This window comes from Mobula birostris, chromosome 14 (genome assembly GCF_030028105.1).
Source record: "Mobula birostris isolate sMobBir1 chromosome 14, sMobBir1.hap1, whole genome shotgun sequence".
Taxonomy (NCBI): domain Eukaryota; kingdom Metazoa; phylum Chordata; class Chondrichthyes; order Myliobatiformes; family Myliobatidae; genus Mobula; species Mobula birostris.
Window position 1 is genome coordinate 1,331,191 of NC_092383.1, and position 13,702 is coordinate 1,344,892.

The 13,702-nt window shown below is 52.0% G+C and overlaps 1 protein-coding gene across 8 annotated transcripts in view; it reads left to right on the top strand.

Annotated features, from left to right (window-relative positions):
* Nucleotides 1-2,014: 2,014 nt before the first annotated feature.
* Nucleotides 2,015-13,702, top strand: part of slc30a4 (solute carrier family 30 member 4) — a 32,128-nt gene continuing 20,440 nt past the window's right edge. For 2 of the 8 annotated variants that reach the window (XM_072277933.1, XM_072277939.1), the window contains exons 1-2: nt 4,952-6,065; nt 11,220-11,366. In XM_072277933.1, coding sequence (XP_072134034.1) covers nt 5,660-6,065; nt 11,220-11,366 — 553 coding nt within the window. In that variant the 5' untranslated portion in view covers nt 4,952-5,659. Of the gene's footprint in view, nt 2,364-4,792; nt 6,066-11,219; nt 11,367-13,702 lie in introns of those variants that run through there. The other 6 variants (XM_072277936.1, XM_072277938.1, XM_072277937.1 and 3 more) reach the window with 6 other exon arrangements.

The window sequence follows — 13,702 nt, forward strand, 5'->3', positions numbered from 1 at the left end:
CCATCAGATTCCTGAACTGACCTGTGTCCCCACGTCCATCAGATTCCTGAACTGACCTGCACAACCCTAAACCTACCTCAGCAAAAGAACATTACAGACCATCTCCTGCACTACGGTGGGCCTCTCTCTGATTGTGTTGTGTGATTATGTGCTGATGTCTTGGTTTCACTATCTGGTATAGTTTATTCAAGATTCTTTAATGTCATTGCAGCACATAAGGGTAAGGGAGAACAAAATAATTGTTACTCTGGGTCCGATGCAGCACAAAAACCACAATCAGGTAAAGACCGCAATAAATATAAATACATTATAGACATCGATTGATAAAGTGTTACTAGATAGTGGAGTGTTTGACAGGAAATAATCAATACTGGTTTATGATTTATGATGTGTGAGTAATGAATTATATTCTGTGTGTGGTCTGTGCCTGACATGCTGCTGGAAGCACATTTTTCATTGTACTGTAATGGCACCATACTCGTACACACAACAAAATTCATTGTATCTGTCCAAAATTCATTGTACTGTAACGTCATCACACTTGTACACATGACAAACTCCACTCAACCATTCTGTTCCGATATGAAAAAAAAATTGCTTACCACAATTCATTGTTTTCTAATCTTAAGCCAATCTTTTTTTCCTCAGTTTTGTTAACCAGCCTTTTATTTGTACTTTGTCAAATGATTTTTTAATATGCACAAACAACCTACATTATAAATCACCAAGGTTTTAAACACAACTGAAGCCACAAACATTTATATTATATGAAAATCCCTCTTCTCAGAAACTTCTATACAACATGGTTGTGAATTAAGAGAATCACTACACATTCCTGGATCCAAGAAGCCTGTTTTATGTGTGGATTCCTGGACAGGATATCACCAGCACGCCACTGTTTCAGGAACAGTTATTACCTCTCAGCCTGAAGCAGAGGGGATAACCTCACTCAGGTTCACTTACCCTATCACTGAACTGTTGCCTCAACCCACAGACTCACTTTCAAGGACTCTTCATCTCGATATTTATTATGTATATAAGGTCATAAGATATAGAAGCAAAATTAGGCCATTTGGCCCATCGAGTCTGCTCCACCATTTCATCATGGCTGATCCATTTTCTCTCTCAGCCCCAATCTCCTGCCTTACCCCCATATCCCATTATGCCCTGACCAATCAAGAATCTATCAACCTCTGCATTAAATACACATAAAAGCTTGGACTCCACAGATGCCTGCGGCAACAAATTCCACAGATTCACCATTTTCTGGCTAAAGAAATTCCTCCTCTTCTCCGTTCTAAAAGGACACTACTCTATGCTGAAGCTGTGTCCTTTAGTCTTAGACTCTCCCACCACAGGAGCCATCTCTCCACATCCACCCTGTCAAGGCCTTTCACCTTATATTTATTATTATTATTATTTCTTTAATTTTGTATTTGCACAGTTTGCTGTCTTTTGCAAACAGGTTGTTTGTCCGTCCTGTTGGGTGTCTTTCATTGACTCTATTGTGTTTCTTGTATTTACTGTGAATGCCCACAAGGAAATGAACCTCAGGGTTGTATCTGGTGACCTGTATGAACTTGAATAATAAATTTACAGTTTATTTAGCAATATCATGTTTAGAATTGCACGATTTAAATTTGATTGACTGGTCTCTGTAGGGAGTAACAACAACTCTCTCTCTCTCTCTCTCTCTCTCTCTCTCTGGCTATCCATCGCATAGGATAATGATGGTTCCTTTCAGTTAGAAAGGAACAGCATGTGCGTGAGTGGATTTTAGGTGAGTAGGGGGTTGCACAGGTCCAGACCCACCCTCTCGACATCCCCTCCCGGATCCAGTGGCATGGTGGGGTCCAAGACGGCTGGGGGATGTTCTGTCGCAGTGAACAGCCAGACAAAGCTTTGATGCAAAGGATGCCCTTTCCACGCTTCACGGCGCGTGTTTGCTAGATGGCCATTGGCCCTACGAGAGGGTTCATCTGCCATTTGACAGGTCTTGTTTTTCATCCTGCAGGGTGTCTAGCCACCCTCCTCACAGGCAAGCCTGGTGGGGGAGCCGGTTTAGTCGCCGACCACCGACCATGCAACAGGTAGTACTGGGTTACATGGTACCAGCAGCACTCAGACGAGTGACCTGATGTTTGTGGGAAAGCAGCATCCATCGTCACCCAGGCTATGCTCTCTTCTTGCTGCTGCCAGCAGGAAGGGGGTACAGGCGCCTCAGGGCTCACACCACCAGCTTCAGGAACAGTTTTTACGCAGGTGCAGTAGAAGCGTTGCCGCACAAGTCTGGCGAGGAACTTTAAAAACCCAGTCTCCATAAAAGAAGGGTACTGTCTCGTGGTGCGGACCTCGTCAGACTGGTAAGACTTGGTGGAGGCAAGGTTGGTAGGCAAGTTCTTCTCCTTCTCCTCCCCAAAACCCTACTTCTCCTTTCCTCTCCTCCCAACTCCCTCCTTCTCCTCCCATCCCCCTCCTACTCCTCCCTCACTCCCTCCACTCCCCCTCTTCCCCTCCCCTGCCCCTCCCCCACCCCATCCCTCCTCCACCCCATCCCTCCTCCACCCCTCCCCCTCACACACCCTCACCCCTCAACCCCCTCCCCTCCCATCCCACCCCTCCCCTCCACTCCCCTCTCCCTCCCCTCCCCCTCCCTTCCCCTCCCTCCCCCCTCTTTCCCCTCCCCCCTCCCTCCCCTCCCCCCTCCCTCCCCCTCCCTCCCCCTCCCTCCCCCTCCTCCCCCCCCCTCTCCTCCCCCCCTCCCTCCCCCCCCCTCTCCTCCCCCCTCTCCTCCCCTCCCCCTCTCCTCCCTCCTCCCCTCTCCTCCCTCCTCCCTCCTCCCTCCCCCCTCTCCTCCCACCCCCCCTCTCCACCCTCCCCCCTCCTCCCTCCCCCCTCCCCCCCTCCTCCCTCCCCCCTCCTCCCTCCTCCCCCCCCTCTCCTCCCTCCTCCCTCCCCCCTCACCACCCTCCTCCCTCCCCCCCCTCTCCTCCCTCCCCCCCTCCCCCCCCTCCCTCCCCCCCTCCCCCCTCCTCCCTCCCCCCCTCCCCTCCCTCCCCCCCTCCCCCCCTCCTCCCTCCCCCCCTCCCTCCCCCCCCTCCCCTCCCCCCTCCCTCCCCCCCCCCCTCCCCTCCCTCCTCCCTCCCCCCCCCCCCCTCCCTCCCCCCCTCCCCTCCCCCCTCCCTCCCCCCCTCCCCTCCCCCCTCCCTCCCCCCCTCCCCTCCCTCCTCCCTCCCCCCCTCCCCTCCCTCCTCCCTCCCCCCCTCCCCTCCCTCCCTCCCCCCCTCCCCTCCCTCCCTCCCCCCTCCCCTCCCTCCCTCCCCCCCTCCCCTCCCTCCTCCCTCCCCTCCCTCCTCCCTCCCTCTCCTCCCTCCTCCCTCCCCCCCCTCTCCTCCCTCCTCCCTCCCCCCCCTCTCCTCCCTCCCCCCCCTCTCCTCCCTCCCCCCCCTCTCCTCCCTCCCCCCTCCCCCCCTCTCTCCTCCCTCCCCCCCTCCCCCCCTCTCCTCCCTCCCCCCCTCCCCCCCTCTCCTCCCTCCCCCCTCCCCCCCTCTCCTCCCTCCCCCCCTCCCCCCCTCTCCTCCCTCCCCCCTCTCCTCCCTCCCCCCTCTCCTCCCTCCTCCCTCCCCCCCCTCTCCTCCCTCCTCCCTCCCCCCCTCTCCTCCCTCCTCCCTCCCCCCCTCTCCTCCCTCCTCCCTCCCCCCCTCTCCTCCCTCCTCCCTCCCCCCCTCTCCTCCCTCCTCCCTCCCCCCCTCTCCTCCCTCCTCCCTCCCCCCCTCTCCTCCCTCCTCCCTCCCCCCCTCTCCTCCCTCCCCCCCTCTCCTCCCTCCCCCCCTCTCCTCCCTCCCCCCCTCTCCTCCCTCCTCCCTCCCCCCCTCTCCTCCCTCCTCCCTCCCCCCCTCTCCTCCCTCCTCCCTCCCCCCCTCTCCTCCCTCCTCCCTCCCCCCCTCTCCTCCCTCCCCCCCTCTCCTCCCTCCTCCCTCCCCCCCTCTCCTCCCTCCTCCCTCCCCCCCTCTCCTCCCTCCCCCCCTCTCCTCCCTCCTCCTCCCCCCCTCTCCTCCCTCCTCCCCTCTCCTCCCTCCTCCCTCCTCCCTCCCCCCCTCTCCTCCCTCCCCCCCTCTCCTCCCTCCTCCCTCCCCCCCTCTCCTCCCTCCTCCCTCCCCCCCTCTCCTCCCTCCTCCCTCCTCCCCTCCCTCCTCCCTCCTCCCTCCTCCCCTCCCTCCTCCCTCCTCCCTCCCCCCCTCTCCTCCCTCCCCCCTCTCCTCCCTCCCCCCCTCTCCTCCCTCCTCCCTCCCCCCCTCTCCTCCCTCCTCCCTCCCCCCCTCTCCTCCCTCCTCCCTCCCCCCCTCTCCTCCCTCCTCCCCCTCTCCTCCCTCCTCCCCTCTCCTCCCTCCTCCCTCCCCCCCTCTCCTCCCTCCCCCCCTCTCCTCCCTCCTCCCCTCTCCTCCCTCCTCCCTCCCCCCCTCTCCTCCCTCCCCCCCTCTCCTCCCTCCCCCCCTCTCCTCCCTCCTCCCTCCCCCCCTCTCCTCCCTCCTCCCTCCCCCCCTCTCCTCCCTCCTCCCTCCCCCCCTCTCCTCCCTCCCCCCCTCTCCTCCCTCCCCCCCTCTCCTCCCTCCTCCCCTCTCCTCCCTCCTCCCCTCTCCTCCCTCCTCCCCTCTCCTCCCCTCTCCTCCCTCCTCCCCTCTCCTCCCTCCTCCCCTCTCCTCCCCTCTCCTCCCTCCTCCCTCCTCCCTCACCCTCGCACCGCTTCGGCCTCTCAAAATTGTGGGTGGGTATGAGGGGGCGGGGCAAATTTCGTCTTCACACCGCGAGTGGCTGAGTTCGCTGCCAATCATAATCCGATGGGCTGAACTATCGCCAAGGGGCGTGGTGTTTAGGAATGCTCCGCTGTGATTGGCCAGTTGCGCTCACAGCTGATCGGTGACTTGTCTGAGCAGTGATCCCTGGAGTGAGTGTGGGGCCTCGGGGTCGGGGTGTCGGTCTGGCCTGTTCCCGTTCCCAGACCAGTCGGACGTGGTACGATGCGGGCACGGGGCCGACATTCAGAGAGTGACGATTTGCGGCGGCCTCGGAGCTTTCTCGCCGCTGGCCTGGTGACTGGGGCAGGAGGCTGGGAGCAGTCGGGGGGCTGTGGGCTGCCCGAAGCGGATCGGATCGGATCGGATCACGACCCTAGCCCGAGGCTCAATGACCGACGCCGCTCTGCTGCCCCTCACAGCGGGCGGTGATTGCAGCGGCCTGGGCAGAAGTGGGAGGTGTTCGGCTCACGGTAGCGAACGTCAGCAGTCAGCTGCTATCTTTACTGATCTTTTATCGTAACTGCTCATTTAACGCCATAGTAATTGCAATATCTTTTGTTTGTAATTGTTTAGCCTTGCTGCAAACCACTCTTTTCACATCTGTCACTGATTCCGAGTGTTACGTGGTGACTGATTTCCGCGGGACCAGGGGGAGCTCCGTCACGGGACGTGAATGTGTTGAGAGACGCCGGCACTCTGGGACACTTTGTCCCAATACACGCTGCACGGTACTGGTGATCTGTTAACACGTTTCGGTTCGTTGCAGGATCTTCTGAAGATGCTGGTTTAATCATTGCCAGGCTGCCGGGGCAGAGGGAAGGGCATTCCGGCCCAGTGTCCTCGCTGAGGCTGGACTGACCACCATGGCGAAGTCCTTATGGAGCAAGTTGAAGTTGTTCCCCCACCGGCGGAACCAGTCCTGCGTGGCTCTGACGAGTGACACGGTCGCCCTGGACTTCGCTGATGATGTGGAAGATGAAGACGCGCCCACGTTCACCGGTGCAGGTATCCTGCAGGTGGACGCTTGGGATCGGCCGGACGGGAGTACAGAGCTGCCGAGTGTGGTTTGCAACGGTACCGACGAGACGAACACTCGGGAGGAGCTGGCGGCTCTGCGGAAGCCAGAGCTCGGGGGCCATGGGCTGTACAGTGAGGAGGAATGCAGTCACTGCGTTAAAAACTCCGAACTGCTCAGACAGAGAACAGTGAAGAGGAAACTGTGGATCGCTCTTACGCTCTATGGTTTATTTACCATTGGAGAGCTTGTGGGTAAGTTTGGCTCCAACTATTTGCACTTTTACTGAATATCTAACACAGATTTATTTCTCTGAAATTCCTGAGGTAACACAGTTATTTGGTGAGGTACTTTGGATCATCCGGCAGGAAATGATTGGATTAAAGTCTGTATGGTACCTTTTGAGGGTTACTGTACACTGCAAAATTGGTAAGTTGGCCTGTTATTGTGACCTATACCACCAAAGCTTGAAAAACTTGTCTTGCATTCTGTTGATACAGCTCACATCAGCCAGTTAGCCACACCCCAGTGACGGGGAAAGTGTTGGACTCCATTATTAAGGACAAGGTTTGGGGGTACTTGGAGACTAGTGATAAACTCAGTCAAAGTCAGCATGGTTTCTGTGAAGGGAAATCTTGCCTGACAAATCTGTTGGAATTCTTAAAGGAACTAACACGCAGAGAGGGTGGACGAAGTGGATGTCATTTACTTGGATTTTCAGAAGGCATTTGATAAGGTGCCATACATTAGTGCTGAACAAGATAAGATCCTGTGGCAATATTGGAAAGGTCCTGGCATGGACAGAGGAGTGGCTGACAGGCAGGAGGAAGCGAATGGGAATAAAGGGGCCTTTTCTGGTTGGCTGCCAGTGACTAGTGATGTTCCTCAGGGGTCAGTATTGGGACTGCTACTCTTCACATTGTTTGTCAGTGATTTAGATAATGGAATTGATGGCTTTGTGGCAAAGTTTACAGATGATCCGAAGATAGGTGGAGGGGTAGGTAGTGCTGAGGAAGCAATGTTATTGCAGCAGGACTTGGACAAATTGGAAAAATGGACAAAGAAGTGGCACAAGGAATGCAGTGTTGGGAAGTGTATGATGATGCATTTTGGTGAAAGGAACAATAGTGCAGATTATTGTTTAAATGGGGAGAAAATTCAAACATCAGAAGTACAAAAGGACTTGAGAGTCCTTGTGTGCAAGACTCCCAGAAGATGAATTTACAGGTTGAGTCTGTGGTAAAAGCAGCAAATGCAATGTTGGCATTTATTGCAAGGGGAATAGAATATAAAAACAAGAAGATAATGCTGAGCCTTTATAAGACACTAGTCAGGCTGCAATTGGAGTATTGTCAACAATTTTGATCCCCATATCTCAGAAAGGATGTGTTGTCATTGAAGAGTCCGGAGGAAGTCTTTAAGGATGATTCTGGGAATGAAGGGGTTAACATGTAAGGAGCATTTGGCAGCTTTGGGCCTGTACTCACACAAATTTAGAAGAATGTGGGGGGGAGCTCAGTGAAACCTACCCAGTGTTGAAAGGACTAGATAAGGTGGATGTGGAGAGGATGTTTCCTGTTGTGGGGGTATCCAGAACTAGAGGGCACAGCCTCAAAATTGAGGGGCAACCCTTTAGAACAGAGGTAAGGAGGGATTTTTTAACCAGAGGGTGGTGAATCTGTGGTGTGTTCTGCCACAGACTGCGGTGGAGGCCAAGAGTATGGGTATAATTGAAGCGAAAATTGATAGTTTCCTGATCAGTCAGGGCATCAAAGGGTATGGCAAGAAGGCAGGTTTATGGGGTTGAGTGGGATCCAGGATCAGCCATGATGGAATGACAGAGCAGACTTGATGGGCTGAATAGCCTCATTCTGTTCCTATGTCTTATAGTCTTAAATCATTACACCAGTGCCTTGAGGTAGAACAAGGTTAAAAACAATACCAGATTACAGAACAAAGTGTAATAGTGACAGGAAGTGCAGACAAAATGGTGGAAGGTCAAGTAAGGTACGTGGTGAGGTCCAGAGTGCGTCTAATTGAACTGGAGCTCTGTTCAGTAGTGGAGTGTAAGCTGTCCTGGAGCCTGCTGGTACGTGCTTTTAGGCTTTTGAATCTTCTGCCCGATGGACTTTACTCTCTGCCATGGAGAATGAGGGGAGGGGAGATCTTGTGGAGGTATACAAAATTGAGAGCTGTGCTGTGGAGTAAATGAAAGCAGGCTTTTTCCACCGAGGTTGGCTGAGAGTAGAGCTGGAGTTCTGGAGGTTTAGGGTGAAAGGTGAAATACTTAAGGCATCTCTCTGGTTCGATCAGGACAGGCTGTTGGTGATGTTCATTCCGAGGAACCTGAATCTTGCAACCTTACCACCATGGATGGGGAGCGTATGTCCCCCCACCCCTCCATTTCCTCCCCTTCCTGAAGTAAAATGATCAGCTCTTTGTTCAGCTGACACTGAGAGAACGAACGTTCGTGCCCTTCCTGTTGACTTTTTACTGCTGCGGGTGAGGATGTTGCTGTTTCCTGTTAGCTGTATGCTTGGACTGACAGATGCCCTGTACCCTGATGAGACAGAAGCCACATCCACTCACTCACAGACAGAGAGGGATAGCACAGGAACAGGCAGGTGAAGCGTTACACAGTGAAACGTTACAATTAAGTGAGTGGCAAGTCTACACAAATGGGCTTCGTTGGAGCTAAATGTGAGGTCAGTCTGAGGCTGGGAAATCTCAGCGTGCCTCCTTGGAGTTCGGGGAGTGAATGGTGGGAGGATCGTTAGACATGGGAGCAGAATTAGGCCATTCAGCCCATCAAGTCTGCTCCATCATGGCCGATTTACTATTCCTCTCAACACCATTCTCCTGCCTCCTCCCCATAACCTTTGGTGCCCTGACTAATCAAGAACCTATCAACCTCTGCTCTAAGTATGAAAGCTGGATTGATGAAGAGGTGCTGGTCTCTGAGGTTCTGCAAGAGAGTCAAACAAGTGGTAAAGTTTAAACTTGGAGTGAAATTCAACATGTTCATCCTTGGGTTCTATTGATTAGTAATGATCAATACAACCCAAACAGATCTCTCTGTTGTACGGGTTAATAATCAATACAACCCAAACAGATCTCTCTGTATGGGGCAGCACAGTAGCGTAGTGGTGAGCACAACGCTTTACAGCAGTGGTCCCCAACCACCGGGCCGCGGACCGGTGGTTGATATGATATGATTTGGCGATATGAGTCAGCTGCACCTTTCCTCATTCCCTGTCACGCCCACTGTTGAGCTTGAACACACGCGAGGTCATTACGCACGCGTCATCCATGTCAGTGCGGGAAGGAGATCAACTCCTCGAGCTTGCAAATGACGGCAGGCTGAAAAGTATGTTTGACACAACATCTCTGCCAGCATTCTGGATCAAAGTCAAGACTAAATATCCTGAGATAGCCACGAAAGCACTGAAAACTTTGCTTCCATTTCCAACATTTTTCTGCAAAGCGGAGTTTTTTGCAATGAATGCAACAAAAACCAAATTGCGGAATACACTGGACATAAGGAACCCATTCAAGTATCGCTGTCTCCCATCACCCCTTGATGGGACCGTCTTGTTGCAGGAAAACAAGTCCAGGGCTCCCACTGATTCTGCGAAATTGGTGTGTTGCAATAATTTTATATGTTCATACGGGGAAAATATGTGCTGTGTATTTAATATCCAAATGTTACTTGAAATGTTATGATGCTATTGACTTATATAACCATATAACAATTACAGCATGGAAACAGGCTATCTCTGCCCTTCTAGTCTGTGCCAAACGCTACTCTCACCTAGTCCCACTGACCTGCGCTCAGCCCATAACCCTCCATTCCTTTTCTGTCCATATACCTATCCAATTTTTCTTTAAATGATAATATCAAACCTGCCTCTACCACTTCTACTGGAAGTTTGTTCAACACTTCCTTCAAGCTCCCCTGTCCTCCCCTGATAATTGACTCATCACTATATTCATGCGAGGTAAATATGCGCTGTGTGTTTAATATTAAATTCGTTAGATAAACCCTTTTAGAAACGAAATTGAGTGTATTAGCCACTTATCACCGATATTCCGGTCGTGATTAACGCCCCCCCCCCCACCAAACAGAATCGCCAAAAATGATTTGCAGGGGGGAATAAATATCGGCAGGTCATGACGCGCATGCGCACTGGTGCCCGCGCAAGGTTTCATGGTCATTGTAGTCTTTTCCTGGGTAAACACAACGTATTTGACTGCCGGTCCGCAAGAATATTGTCAATATTAAACCGGTCCGCAGTGCAAAAAAGCTTGGGGACCCCTGCTTTACAGTGTCAATGAGCTGGGTTCAATTCCCCGTGACCATTTGTAACCAGTTTGTACATTCTCCCCGTGACGATTCCACAGATGTGCAAGAAAGTCTTGTGGGTGTAATTGGGCAGCCCAGGCTCACTGGGCCAAGAGGGTCTGGTTTCAACGTAAATGACTCTGTCTGATGTTGTGCTGTGATTATAACCAGAAGTACGAAGGTAGATCAGACTTCCAGTCACACTAGGTGTTAATGAGTGGTGAAACAGGTTGGGAAGTGTGAGGGATCTCCTTGTTAATGAGTGGTGGGTGGGGAGTGTGAGGGATCTCCTTGTTAATGAGTGGTGGGTGGGGAGTGTGAGGGATCTCATTGTTAATGAGTGGTGGGTGGGGAGTGTGAGGGATCTCCTCGTTAATGAGTGGTGGGTGGGGAGTGTGAGGGATCTCCTCGTTAATGAGTGGTGGGTGGGGAGTGTGAGGGATCTCATTGTTAATGAGTGGTGGGTGGGGAGTGTGAGGGATCTCCTTGTTAATGAGTGGTGGGTGGGGAGTGTGAGGGATCTCACTGTTAATGAGTGGTGGGTGGGGAGTGTGAGGGATCTCTCCTTGTTAATGAGTGGTGGATGGGGAGTGTGAGGGATCTCCTTGTTAATGAGTGATGGGAGGGGAGTGTGAGGGATCTCCTTGTTAATGAATGGTGGGTGGGGAGTGTGAGGGATCTCATTGTTAATGAGTGGTGGGTGGGGAGTGTGAGGGATCTCATTGTTAATGAGTGGTGGGTGGGGAGTGTGAGGGATCTCCCCTTGTTAATGAGTGGTGGGTGGGGAGTGTGAGGGATCTCCCCTTGTTAATGAGTGGTGGGTGGGGAGTGTGAGGGATCTCATTGTTAATGAGTGGAGGGTGGAGAGTGTGAGGGATCTCCTCATTAATGAGTGGTGGGTGGGGAGTGTGAGGGATCTCATTGTTAATGAGTGGTGGGTGGGGAGTGTGAGGGATCTCATTGTTAATGAGTGGTGGGTGGGGAGTGTGAGGGATCTCCTCCTTGTTCCTCTGTTCATTCGTCATTTGAAGTGATTTCTCATTTCTCCTCCTTCCCTCTCTACCAGGAGGGTGGCTGTCGAACAGCCTGGCGGTTATGACGGACGCTGTGCACATGCTGGCCGACGTGCTGGGGATTGCAGCTTCCTTGGTTGCACTCTACCTTTCTGCAAGGCCTCCAACCAGCAGGTTCACTTTCGGTTGGCATCGGTTTGGTACGTGACCTGGTTTTTGTGCGTAAGCAGCTGAATGAAAGTGAGCTACGCTCAGTGCTTCTTTCCCAGGTAGACCCATACACCTGCTCGTTAATGCAAACGTGCAATCAGCCAATCACGTGGCAGCAACTCGGTGCGTAAAAGCATGCAGACACGGTCAAGAGGCTCAGTTGTTGTTCAGAGTGGGGGAAGAAATGTGATTTTAGTGACTTTGACCATGGAATGATTGTTGGTGCCAGATGGGATAGTTTGAGTATCTCAGGAAGTGCTGATCTGCTGGGATTTTCACACATAACAGTCTCTAGAATTTACAGAGAATGGTGCAAAAAACAAACAGCATCGGTGAGCAGCATTTTTGTGGGTGAAAACACTTTTTTAACGAAAGAGGTCAGAGCAGAATGTCCAGACTAGCTCAGCTGACAGGAACTCAGATAACCACATGTTACAGCAGGGTTGTGTGGAAGAGCATCTCTGAACACACAACATGTCAAACCTTGAAGTGGCTGGGCTACAACAGCGGAAACCTACACTCAGTGGCCACTTTATTAAGTACAGCATGTATTTAATAAATTGGCCATTGAGTGTAAAGTTGCATCTTGTTTGGTGTTTGAATCTCCTGCCGTGAGGGAATGGTTATCTGTTAACTGTGTTGTGGGTCATCAGTTTTGAGGCTGTGGACTTGTTCTTTTTCTGTCTGTATCTTGGGTAGACACTCTGAAGTACGGGAGATGCTGGGCTAAGACAATGGGAATGAGATAGTGAAACAAAGCTTTAATCTGGATCTTGCAGCTTCCACCATGGAGAATAACAAGCCATTCTACAGAGCAGTGTGTTGTGTAATTGCACTTGGAATTGGGGAGCCTGTTATTGACCTGACCAGACAGTCAGCTGTTTGCCTGGCAAACGGGGGGTGGGCAATGGAGGTAGATGTGGAGAGGATATTTCCTATGGCAAAGGTACCAGAACTAGAGGGCACAGCCTCAAAATTGAGGGGCAACCTTTTAGAACAGGAATTTTTTAGCCAGTGTGTAGTGAATATGTGAAATGCTCTGCCACAGACCGCGGTGGCGGCCAAGTCAGTGGGTATATTTAAGGCCGAAGTTGAAAGATTCCTGATCGGTCAGGAATCAAAGGATAGGGCGAGAAGGCAGGTGTATGGGGTTGAGTGGGATCCGGGATCAGCCATGATAAATTGGTGGAGCAGACTTGATGGGCTGAATGGCCTAATTCTGCTCCTATGTCTTGTGGAGAACACAGCATGTTTTATGCATGGAGAGAGGGCGTTGGGAAGTTGAGGTGGTGCTGTTGGGAATTGCATAATGCAGGAACAGGGAACATTACAGCAGGTGCAGTGCGGGGTCGTTACAGCGCACTGCAGGCCGTTTGGCCCACGAGTTTTGCCAAATCTTTAATCTACTCCAAGATCAATCTAACCCTTCCCTCCCACACAGCCATAAGACATAAGGAGCAGAATTCGGCCATTTGGCCCTTTGTCTGCTCCACCATTCAATCATAGCTCATCCCGTTTTCCTCTCAGCCCCAGTCTCCTGCCTTCTTCCCGTATCCCTTCATGCCCTGACTAATGAAGAATCTGTCAACCTCTGCCTTAAATATACCCAAAGACTTGGCCTCCATAGCTGCCTGTAGTAATGAATTCCACAGATTCACCACTCTCTGTGTAAAGAAATTCCTCCTCATTTCTGTTCCAAGTGGACATTCCGCTATTCTGAGGCTGTGCCCTCTGGTCCTGGACTCCCCTACATAGGAAACACCTCTCCACTTTCAATCTATCGTGGCCTTTCAGCATTCAATAGTGTTAATGAGATCCCTCCTCATTCTTCTGAATTCCTGTGAATCCAGGTCCTCATGTGGTAGAGCCCTTTCATTCCTGGAATTATTCTTGAGGACCTCCTGAACCGTCTCTGGTGTCAGCACATCCTTTCTAAGATAGGGGCCCAAAACTGCTCGTAATACTCCCAGTGCGGCCTCACCTGTGCCTTATTAATCCTCAACATTACGTCCTTGCTGTTATATTCTAGTCCTCTCATAATGTTTGCTAAGATCGCATTTGCCTTCCTTACCACTGACTCAACCTGCAAAGTCACTTTACACCTCCGATTTTTGAATTTTCTCTCCATTTAGAAAACAGTCGACCCTTTCATTTCTTCTATCAAAGTGCATGATCATACACTTCCCGACACTGTATTCCATCTGCCACTTCTTTGCCCATTCTCCTAATCTGTCTAAGTCCTTCTGTGGCCTCTCTACTTCCTCAAAACTATTTTCCCCTCCACTTATCTTTGTAATGTCTACAAACTTGGCCACAAAGGCATCAA